The sequence below is a fragment of the Eubalaena glacialis genome, chromosome 1 (assembly GCF_028564815.1).
Source record: "Eubalaena glacialis isolate mEubGla1 chromosome 1, mEubGla1.1.hap2.+ XY, whole genome shotgun sequence".
Taxonomy (NCBI): Eukaryota; Metazoa; Chordata; class Mammalia; order Artiodactyla; family Balaenidae; genus Eubalaena; species Eubalaena glacialis.
In genome coordinates this window covers 208,043,742-208,056,143 of record NC_083716.1, presented here as the reverse complement: position 1 = coordinate 208,056,143, position 12,402 = coordinate 208,043,742, and the positions used below count along the sequence as shown (strand labels likewise).

The following is a 12,402-nucleotide window of genomic DNA, read 5'->3' as shown; positions in this document are numbered from 1 at the left end:
GTGGTGGTGGTGACGGTAGTGGAAGAGGCACTGGTGATGGTGTGGCGTCATGGTGGTGACGGAGAGGGCGGTCAGGGTTTGAGTAGGGGTGGGGCTACACAGAAGTAACCTCTGAGCAGGTGCTTGAATAAAAGGAGTTCGACAAGCAGACAAGGGTCGAGAAAGACGAGCAGAGAACCAAGTGAGGGGCAAAGGCTCTGAGGTATAAAATAGCATGACCAGTTCACAGAACCAGAAATATTTCCATATGGTTGGCATAAGATGCCCCAGAGAGAAAGTACAAAACCTGGAGAGATGAGCAGGTAGATATGCAATAGGGAAGAATCTTATATGTTAGGTGAAAGAGTGCTTAGTGGGAACACCTTGGACTTAAAGTCACCTAGCATCAAATCCCTGATTTGCTATTTCGCTGCTATTGGAACAGCAAGTTATTTTTTGAGCCTAATCCATAAATGTGAAATGAAGGAGGTAATGCAACCTACTTTACAGAGTGACTGCAAAGATTTTTTTTAAAAAAACAATGTATGCAGAAAGTCTAACCCAGGGCCTGGCACACAAAAATCAAGGCAATAGAAGTGGAAAGAAAAGGAGAGAACTTAGTACAGTGTGGACAAAAAGAGTATTTGGTATCTAAGGATTTAGGAAGCATATGAAGGAGAGAAACAGCTCAAGATGGTCTTAGATTTTTATCCTTCCTAACTATGAAGGTAGTGGTGCCATTAACCACATTAACCTTGGTGAGTAGTACAAGGAATGAAACGGGTTGGTGAATAGAAAAGTCAGGGAGAAATAATGAGATGTAGGAAAGTAACTTAAAACATAAATATGGAAGGCAACTGGAAAGTCTGGGTTGAACCTGTGGGAAAAATCAAGAGGTACAGAGGTGGCAGTAATCAGTAAAGATAACAGTTGTGCCATGGGTAAGTGCAGGGAGAACATGTACTTATAATGGGCAGACAAGAGTTAAGCAGATAATCCTGAAGAATATCTCAGATTTAAGGGACAGAGTCACATAACCCTAGAAACTGGTACCTTTCTTTAAAAGATACCTTGTGGTTACGTTTTTCCCTGAAGTCATACTTCTTGGTAGTAAACCCTTAAGTTGTGTGTCTGTGTCCCACTCTCAGAGGCTTGGAACAATTGTTGATATGTTCACGACACCCTGTGTTTCCAAACTTGGGGTAAGAAGACACAATGAACAGAGAAGGCAGCAGAGACAAAGCAGATAAAACTGAGAAACAGCGGCAAACAGCAACTGTGCTAGGAAAGTGGGATATAAGATGCTGAAATGTTCCTCTTCTGTTAGCACCCATCCCAACCTCCCCTGTAACAGAAAAGCAGGAAATTTCCCACTTCAGTCATGGTTTCTCATCAAAAAAAAAAAAAAAAAAAATGACTTTCTAGTACTCAGCTAAAAAAGCATGATTAGGTACTTAACTTAGAACAGGGTTTTTGTAGGTAGGTTGAGTTTATTATTTTTTTAATGAATATATATATTTTGTTCTTTTCTTGTTTTGAAAGTGAAAGTCTGAAACTCTAGTGGGTTTTTAAGAAGTCTATCAACAGCAGCCCAGGTAAAAACCAGTCCCAGATCTTCCTTAAACAGAATTACATCATAACAAAACAAGTTAGATTTTTTTCAAAGCCAATCCAACACATGTTAAAAAATTCAGTTCCAAATGGAGTTTACAAAGGTTGCCCCAAATTCTACTTTTTTTGCCCAGGGCAAACTTTTTACATCATGGTCCAAATTAATTTAGTTACCACAGCATTTTCTTTCTGGTCATTGAGATTTCATTAGAAAACCTGTGAACCAGAAGGTCCTACTTTAGACTAGATTTATCTTCCTCAGAGTTGAACTGAAAATGAACTATTTTAGGAGAATTTAAGCAGGACTTTGATGTGAAGAACGTTTGCAATAATCAGTTCTAGTCTGAGGTATCTCATGAACAGGCAAGAGCAGAAAGTAACTATCAATTTGTTTCCATTCTATTTAGCTAAGATGATTCCTCACATGACAAAAGCCTTTCCCTATAATCACCGAAAGGTCTCCAAACTTAGATTCAGTAATATTATGTTCAAACTACACAATAATGAAGTTAACGTGAAGAGGAAGGCTCAAGAAGAGACTGGAGTTTATAGAGAGATCTTAAGTAGAACTACAAGAACTACAGCTTACATTCACTCAGCAACACGGAGGTATATAAACTGTAACAGGCTCTGCAAGCAAACCAAACTGAGAGGATGAGTCTGTGCTGATGAAATATACAGACCTCCTAAGCATGACCTTCCTGGTTATTTACAAAATCCTGGTGCATCTTCTTTGAGGTTAAAATGTACAAAGAGTTTTGAAGAAAACTTAGGCTATTAAATCTTTTTTTTTTTACTGCTTTATAAATAGTCTAAGAAAATTAGACAAAATAACCACTCTAAATACTATTTCTAAAACCATTAAAGATATCACCTTTAGAGGCCATACATTTGTAGCCCATTCAAGTTTAGTTGCAAATATTTTACATTCCAGTGAGGGAAATAATTTAAGCAATTTATTTTTAGAGTGAAATATTTTCTAAACATGGATAGTAACTTATAACAAGGAGTATTTAAAAGTGAACCTAACTAATCATACTCAGTAAGGGAAGCTTTTTTGATGGAAAAGAATAGAGTTACCAAATAAGTATCACTCCTGTAGTCTCAGAAGGGTTAAAAGAATTGGGCCATTTTTCTTATTCCTTTTCAAGTGAAAAAAAAAACATCGTATGACATTATGCTGAGAAAAAGTAGCAAATTAATCCACACAGTTTAAAAACATAACTTGTGTTTAATAATCGATGTAAAGGGTCTATTTGGTTTACTTGGTCATCTGGGAATATACTTAAACTTTTCGGTTTTTTCTAGCTTTTTTGTTCTCCCTAGAGTAAACATTCACTAACAAAAGCTAAAGACTGCCTAAAATGAGGACTCGAAAATAGCTTCTTGATTGCTCTCTATTTATACTTTGCTAAAGCCCCACCACATCTGTATTCTTCTGGAGATTTACGGTAATGCTGTAAGTTAACTATCATTTAAAGAATATGCGTTATGGCTTTTCTTTTACAGTATCACCAACCCAACATTGTTTTCTCACTGTTTCTTTTTAGTTGTTTTTAATATCATTCAGGGAAGCCTGACATCTTCCCTGTGTAAAACACCATACTCATTCAGAAATTCCTCTTTCTCATACAACTATATACACTCACACTGCTTGGAACCAACATTCCACTTTATGAATTAGATTTTTTTAGTCTTTGTTGTAAGAAAATATGAGTAGTGAAATGTAAGATATCTTTTACCAAAGGCCTTAGTACTTAAACACCACATTACTGATTCCTTACTGTTAAGGACTGAATGTCTGTATCCCCCCAAAATTCATATGAAATCCTAACCTCCAATGTGATGGTATTAGGAGGTGGGGCCTTTGGGAGGTGATTAGCTCATGAGGGTGGAGCCCGAATGAATGGAATTAGTGCCCTTATAAAAGAACTCCAGAGACCTAATTAAACTGAAAAGGTTTGGCACAGCAAAGGAAACCATAAACAAAACAAAAAGACAACCTACTAAGTGGGAGAAAATATTTGCAAATGATATGACCAATAAGGAATTAATATCCAACATATATAAACAGCTCATACAACTCAACATCAAAAAAACAACCCGATTAAAAAATGGAGGGGCTTCCCTGGTGGCGCAGTGGTTGGGAGTCTGCCTGCCAATGCGGGGGGCGTGGGTTCGGGCCCTGGTATGGGAGGATCCCACGTGCCACGGGGCGGCTGGGCCCGTGCGTCTGGAGCCTGTGCTCCGCGGCAGGAGAGGCCACAGTGGTGAGAGGCCCGCGCACCGTGATGCGGAGTGGCCCCCACTTGCCACAACTGGAGAAAGCCCTCGCAAAAAAAAAAAAAAAAAAGGACAGAAGAACTGAAAGGACCTTTTTCGAAAGAGGAAATGCAGATGGCCAACAGACACATGAAAAGATGCTCAACATCGCTAATCATCAGGGAAATAAAAATCAAAACTACAATGAGATATCACCTCACACCTGTCAGAATGGCTATCATCAAAAAGAACACAAATAACAAATGCTGGTGAGGATGTGGAGAAAGGGGAACCCTCGTACACTGTTGGTGGGGATGTAAATTGGTGCAGCCACTGTGGAAAACAGTATTGAGGTTTCTCAGAAAACTAAAAACAGAACCACCATATGACCCAGCAATTCCACTCAGGGGTATATATCTGAAAAAAACCCCAATAATTTGAAAAGATACATGCACCCCAATGTTCACAGCAGCATTATTTACAATTGCCAATATATGGAAACAACCTAAGTGTACATCAACAGATGAATGGATTAAGAAGATGTACACACACACAATGTAATACTACTCAGTCATAAAAAAGAACGAAATTTTGCCAAGTGCAGCAACATGGATAGACTTGGAGGGCATGACGCTAAGTGAAATGAGTCACACAGAGAAAGACAAATACTGTATGATATCACTTATATGTGGAATCTAAAAAATACAACAAACTAGTGAATATAACCAAAAAGAAGCAGGCTCACAGTATACGTATAGAAAACAAACTAGTGAAAGACAGGCTCAAGGATGTACAATATTATACAACATGGGGAATAGAGCCAATATTTTGTAATAACTGTAAAATGGAAAGTAACCTTTAAAAATTATATTTAAATTTTTGTTTAAAGGCATTGCCAAAAAAAAAAACAAAAAAAAAAAACCGTGGAGAGTTTTCTCTCTCTCTTTTTCCACCATGTGAGGATACAACAACAAGACAGCAGTCTACAAGCTCAAGAGGGTTCTCACCAGAACTCAACCATGCTGGCATGCTGATCTCTGACTTTCAGCCTCCAGAACTGTGAGAAATAAATCTCTACTGTTTATAAGCTACCCAGTCTATGGTACTTTGTTATAGTAGCCCAAACTAAGACACTTACCAAACTAGGTTAATGTATGTAAATGTACATGTACAAATACGTATGTATATTCTTCTTTACCACCAAGGTGCTTCATATTTATATTGAAAGTAAAAACTGTTAAAACTTGTGATTAGCCCTATTTGTTTCAATGACACTCCTTGCTGATGACAAGATGAATGATAAACTAGTATTCCTATTTCTTTGGCTGGATTAGACTAAGAAACAGTGAGAACCAAATAAGATTCATTTTATGTTCTGAATGAAGTGTTCCTTTCATTAACTTGCTTCTGAAATAATCTCATTAGAAAACAATTATTGTGCTCCTAGGACTTGGCACTACGCACCGGGTGCTCCATATTTTAATTCCTATGTTATAACGCCATTTCAAGCTCAAACCCAATATAGTAGCAGTGCTGTTAGATTTACATCGCACAGAAAACCTCACTGAATTTACAGTCACATGAATCCCAGCCTGTCAGCTCACTTCCTCAGAAGCACAAATCCATGTCAAGCCTCCAGCTGCAAAAAATATGCTCATAAAACACAAACCTGGGATCACTGTTAAACCAGGGAGTTAGCTACTCGAGAAAGCACAACAAATTTTCTCATTTTAAGTATGAAAAAACAAGGACCATTTTAAGACCAGCGGGAATAATACAAGAGACTTACATAATAATCTAATGCAAATAAAATGAAAGTGCATCTAACAGCCTTAGAATACTGGCTTACAAAGCATTAAGTGTTGCAAGAAGAACTTTTCAAAGAACATAATTTAGTTAAAATTTTTTTTTAGTTTAGAAAAAAGCACTCGGATTATTCAACTAAGTTGTAGCCACTCTCTTTAAACAGTTACCAAATCCCCAGAGAAGAAAGGCAGAACTTAATTGAGAGAAGTACATGAAAACAAACTAAGTTGCCTCACACATTATGCTGAAGGCTCAAAAATCTCAATTCACTTTATACTTCCCATGAGTGTGAAAAATACTTTCATTAACATCATTCCTTAGAGTAGGTTATTTTTCTACTTTAACATATACTTTCAAGTATTTTAAAATCAGATTTACAAAGAAGTATTAAAATATGTACTTAAAACACATTTAAATAAATAGCCTTCAAATAAATTCCACCAACAGGTGGAATTTTTAATCAGGGTTCTCTTCGCATAAGACCAGTGTTTTGGTGTGTACAGGTATACAGCATGAAATATCCTTGTATATACTTTCTGAATATCATGTACACTTGGTCCCAAGCTGTAACAGTAAAGCATCTCTCAGCTCCATTACAGAATTGGCCCATTTTGGACTGACACCATTCTTTCAAAACTCTATTTAAGGGTAAGGAAGGGCATAAGGGCCATAAGAAATAATTGTCTAGACTTCCAAGAGGGTCAGGGAGAGAGCTTATCTTCAGCAGAGCTATGAAACGGGCCATATCTAACAAATTAAAATTTAAAAATAAAATATTCATTTAACTACAAAATAGCACCTGTACAAATATGGGTTTGGAACACATGATTTAAAAGTAGAATGTGAGAAAAGACAGGCGTATTTGTCAAAATGGAGCTCAAAGTGAGTTAAAAAGAATGGCACACCCAAAATCATTAAGTGTGGTCAAAGATAGCAGTGAGACAGATAGATAGATAGATATATGTATAACTGAATCGCTTTGCTGTACACCTGAAACCAACACAACATTGTAAATCAACTATACTTCAGTAAAACACAATTTAAAAACAAATAAGAGAAGAATAACCCCTCGAATTTTAAGGTTATAGATTTTAATTTGGTCATAGTTAACTACTAGGAAAAGAAAAACTACTCCTTTTTAAGACTCATGTGATCGCTGGGTAAAAAAATGCACATGCATATTTCTCAAAATAAATAATCTAATGTAAATTTTTTAAAAAAGAAGTCTATTTCAACTAAGGCAGATGGTAATCACACTACAGTGTGCACTAGTTAGACTATATAGTCATTTATGGCATTTAATTTACAAGAAGGACCCAAAACAATGAGGGGATCTGAATAAAGTAACAAGAGAGTCACTTCACATTCAACAAGTAGTTACTGAGCACTATTCCCAGGATATAACAGATTAAAAAACTGACAAGGTCTCAGGTTCTCATGCACTTTACATTACAATGTGGGCATCCTCCACCCCACCCTCCTACCCTTGGGAGGGTAAGAGAAAGGTTTTTTTTAATATGAAGGTAGGTAGGATAGGATAGTACAATAGAAATAACATGGAACTTTGAGTCAGATGACCTAAATTCAAATCCTAACTTGATTATCACCTCAGTCTGCTTCCTCACCTGTAAAATACAGATGAAAATGATCACATGATTATAAGCATCAAATGATATATATAAAAGCATTCTTTAAGCTCTGTTTATGTAAGAGGAGGATCAAATTTCTTCTGCAAGACTTCAAAGGATATAACAAGGTTTCACCGAAAGGTAGATAGATTTCAGCTCCATACAATTCAGGGCTCATCCAAGATGGAATGGGCTGTCCCCTAATATTACAGGTGATCACACATGGGCTTACTGGCCTCTTGGCAAAAATCCAGAAAAACACAGTAAGTTCACATAACATGTTCACAGTAGTCACAGAGTATAATATTTGCTCTTACCCTCTCTGGGGAAGAAGCAAAACAAATGATTATGTTTAATATTAAATATGTGCCAGATTAGTTCTTCTGTATGCATGATGCAACTGAAAGGTGATTGTTATATCTGGATCAATCTGTCCAAGTCCCAGTTTTTCCATCATAGGTTTGGTAGGAGAATTGAAAAAGATAGTGTTAACTGCCCACCATAAAGCAGCTTCAAAAATGTCATTTCCCTTTTCCTTTGCCACTTATAAACTCTGTTCATGTATGCTCAACTTTCATTATTTGCTATTCATAGAGCAAGGGTATCTGATTAAATAAGAAGGAAATACTGTTCAGCACAATATTATTTTAAAAAACAAATAATCACTAACACATTAAAAAAGATTCCGTTCAAAAAAATTAAGTTCTACAACTTTATATGGAAACCATGTTGATTTTTAAAAAAAGAACTGGAAGATAACAGTATTAGCAACCTTGTATTCATTCTTCCACTCATTCAACAAATAGCACTAACCACCTACCATGTACTAGTCATTTGCAATTAAAGGTTTTTTTCTGTGTAATTGAAGATTTTTAATTAGGTATATTCCACAGACTGCAAAAGAAAATCTAACCTGGGTTCTGGCTATAAAAAGGTCCTCCGTTCATCTGATTCTGAAGGCTTGTTTGTGAAGTTATGGAAGGAGGGCGCCTATAGGGCAAAGAGCCCCCTATTGTTGGGGGAGTATGGCGAGTGGCAGGTCTATTCATGCTGTAGAACTGAACAGGATGACCTGGGAAAGGGACAGAACATAAATTTGTCACTAAAAGAAAATTATCTCAGACAATGAAATACTTTAGGTACAATGCCTGAATCTTAATAAGATTATTAAAAATAACAATATTTAGCTAATTTAATTGCCATCTGACAAATATTAATGCAAGGTGACAGTTATTGCTCAGTTGACAGTATATCCAAGTGCAAAAGCAGGAAAGCAGGTAAATAAAATTATGATTAGGTTTGGAAAAGCTATATCTAAATAGATTACTAATTAATATTATGATTTTATTAAATTAGTAATTTGATAGGGTTTCAAAATCATCAGAATTAAAATTTATGGGGGGCTTCCCTGGTGGCGCAGTGGTTAAGAATCCTCCTGCCAATGCAGGGGACAGGGGTTCAAGCCCTGGTCCGGGAAGATCCCACATATGTGCCGTGGAGCAACTAAGCCCACGCACCACAACTACTGAGCCCACGTGCCACAACTACTGAAGCCCGCGTGCCTAGAGCCCGTGGCTCTGCAACAAGAGGAGCCACAACGATGAGAAGCCCACACACTGCAACGTAGAGCAGCCCCCGCTCGCTGCAACTAGAGAAAGCCCACGCACAGCAACGAAGACCGAACACAGTCAAAAATAAAAACAAATAAACAAATTTGAAAAAAAATAATAATAAAATAAAATAAAATTTATGGCTCACTTCCTCCCAAAACACACCAGCAATTAAACACTGAAAACTAAACTCAACAAGATAAGAATAACGTTTAGAAAAGCAAAAGAAAAAAATGTTTGACACACAGTCTTATTCCAAAATAATAATAATAGTAATAAATTTAAAGTAGCAAACCAATTTGTTTAAAGGAAATCATAAAATATTTCAGCAAAAGGTCAAGTGACATAATTCCAAATCACATTTCTCAATCAAAAATATCCTTCTCTAAAGTTAGATTATTTTGTCTTAAAATTAGAGTTTAACAAATTTACAATTATGAAAAAAAGCCAAGATACAAAAGTGTATCAAAAATATCTAATTTTTAGTATCATCCTGAATGTGTTCATATTTATCAGCAATTTCATACATTTTGCTCTCTGAGAGCACTTCAACAACTAATGCCAACAGAAGACACTCTTTCCTAATCCATCCAATTGCCTAGTTCAATCCAGTTCCTAAATTTTATCTTGACTCCACTTCTACTTAAAACCATTAGCTAAGGGCCTACTGTACAGACAAACCAAGTACTAGAGCACCCATGAGAGAGCAGGCAAGAAAAGAGAAGAAGGGGGAGGAATGGGGGAAGGGGAAGAGTGAGGGAGAGAAGAGGAGGGAAGAGAAAGGTGAGGGGAAGAAAAGGAGGAGGGGAAGGGAAAGGAGAAGAGAAAGGACAAGGGAAGAAGGGAAGGGAAGAGGCGAAAAGAGAAAAACACGACAATTTTTCTTCTTTTCCATGATTGTAAAATGGTTTTACATGACTAAAACTGATCTTCAGGAACTGTTAAATTTATCAAACTTGGATTCATATGGATACTCATATAAAGAATATTATAAAAGCACTCAAGAGCTACTATAGGATTTACTCTTCGTACATACGACAGTATCAAAACCTAAAACTCAATACTGTTGTATAAAAATCTTGAGTAGTCAAGTTCAAACATAATCCACTGTCAAGTTTATAGAGCCATGATAAAAATGTAAAAGCATGTAAACTAATAAGCTATTTTTTAAAAGGTATATTTTGTCATTTGAATCACACATTACTGGCATTTTAGGCATTAATCTGTAACACCCTAATACAAACCTAGAATCATCAAGTTAAAAACTCTGATAATTAACACCATTATGAATTTTATATAGTTAGATCCAGTCTAAAACCTCACATGTTATAAGCCATCAGTGATCCAAAGACACTACATAATAAAGACTGTACTCAAACCATTAATGAGGCATTTATTTTGCTTTGAGCTGAAAAACAAAACTATAGTTTAATTACCATAGACCTAACTATAAAAACCTGAAACTAAAAACTTCTAGAAGAAAACAAGACAAAAATCTTTTGTGACCTTGTGTAAGATAAAGAGTTTGTAAACACAACACCAAAAGCACAATCCCCAAAAGAAAAAAGAAAAAAAAAGAGCAATGAACGAGACAATCAAAATAAAGAACTTCTGCTCTTTAAAAGATACCATTAAGAGAATGAAAAGGTAAGTCACAAAATGGAAGAAAATATTTGCAAATCACACAATTAATAAAAGGCATATTCAGAATATAAAAGAACTCAATAAGAAAACAAACAACCCAATTAAAAAGGTGTGTGAGGGGAAGCAAAAACATTTGAACAGACATTTCACCAAAGAAGATGGCAAATGAGTATATGAAAAAGATGTTCTACATCATTATTCATTGGGGAAATGTCAATCAAAACCACATGAGAAACTATTATACACCTATGAGAATGGCTAAGTTAAATATACATATATATGTGTGTGCGTGTGTGTATGTATATATATAATGACAATACCATGTGCTAACAAGTACGCAGAGCAACTGGAAGTCTCACTGCTGGTGGGCATGCAAAATTGTACAACCACTTTGGAAAACAATTATGCAATTTCTTATAAAGTTAAGCATTCACTTACCAGACAAGCCAGCAATCCTACTCCCTAGGTATTTACCCAAATGAAATGAAAGCCTATGCTCACACAAAAGTCTGTGTGTGAATGTATTTGGCAGTTTTTTCATAATGACCCAAAATTGGAAATAAACCCAAATGTCCCTCAATTGGGAAAGGGATAAACAAACTGTGGTAAATCCATTCAATAGAACACTACTCAGTAATAAAAAGGAACAAAATAACAAAACATGTAATAATGCATAAATCTCAAATGCACTGTGCCAAAAAGCCAGACCCAAAAGGTTACGTTACATATGCTTCCATTTATGATATTATTACAAAGGCAAACTTTAGGAAAAAAAAAAAAAACAGATCAAGAGGTTGCCAGGGGCTAAGAGTGAAATGAGTGAAATGGAAGGACTGCCTACAAAGGGGGCATGGAGGAAATCTGGGGATGATAGGACTGTTCTATACCTTGACTGTAGCTGTGGTTATGTCACTGTATACATTTGTCAAAACTCACATTAGTCCATACTAGAAAGGGTGAATTTTACTGTATATAAATTATACCTTAATAAAAAGAAAAGAAAAAATAGTATTTGGTGGGTGATTCAAAGACACTACATAAAAGAGATTATATTGATATAAGTTGTTAATAAGGCATTTACTTTGCTTTTTGTTAAAAAACTGTAATTATTCACTCATACAACAAATGCTGATTCAGTGCAGACTAGCAACCAGCACTTGTTATTAAATTATAATTTAATTACTAAAATGTTGACTCTAGGTGAGGGTGATTTGTCCTTTCTGGGCCTACAACTGATTTCAAGATGTATTCCTTACTCCACTGATGCAGGAGCATAACAAGATTTCTATATTTAACTAGCTAGAGTGGCCTAACAGAGTGGTATGTAGATCAAAGGACAGCTCATGTTTACATACACCCACTGCAGAAAGCTTTTCTTAAAAAGTGCTGTTACAGAAGCTATGCCATAAAACACCATCCAAAATGAATGGATTAACATGGATTTTTTAAATGTCTTTTAAAACACGTAAACACCTAGATACAGCAGCAGCACTGCACATATATTCTATGAAGTACTTTATTAACCAGCTAAGGTGATGTGTGTCCAAACACATACATTTTTATAGTAGATAAGAACTTGTTTACTAAACCAGCATCACTATTAACTTTGAAAATATACTTTGTAGCAATTGAGGCTTTTTCTCCTTAGCCATGAAAACAAACTTTAGGTTGCAATTTTAAAACAGTGAAACACCAGTCAATCTTAAATTACAAATAAACTTGAAATCCTTAAAAAGCCCACTGACTATGTGTTTCCAGTGCTGCTATAATAAGCAACAAATTCTGTTATAATAGACTTGTACTTTCAAACTGTTATATCAAATATTTCCTATAAAATATACCTTAAAATTATTGTCATAGAC

General features: G+C 35.7%; 1 protein-coding gene across 7 annotated transcripts in view; it reads right to left on the bottom strand.

Annotated features, from left to right (window-relative positions):
- ABI2 (abl interactor 2) overlaps nucleotides 1-12,402 on the bottom strand; it is a 90,290-nt gene that overhangs the window by 16,405 nt on the left and 61,483 nt on the right. For all 7 annotated transcript variants that reach the window (XM_061186625.1, XM_061186653.1, XM_061186618.1 and 4 more), the window contains exon 7: nucleotides 8,200-8,358. In XM_061186625.1, coding sequence (XP_061042608.1) covers nucleotides 8,200-8,358 — 159 coding nt within the window. The remainder of the gene's footprint in view (nucleotides 1-8,199; nucleotides 8,359-12,402) is intronic.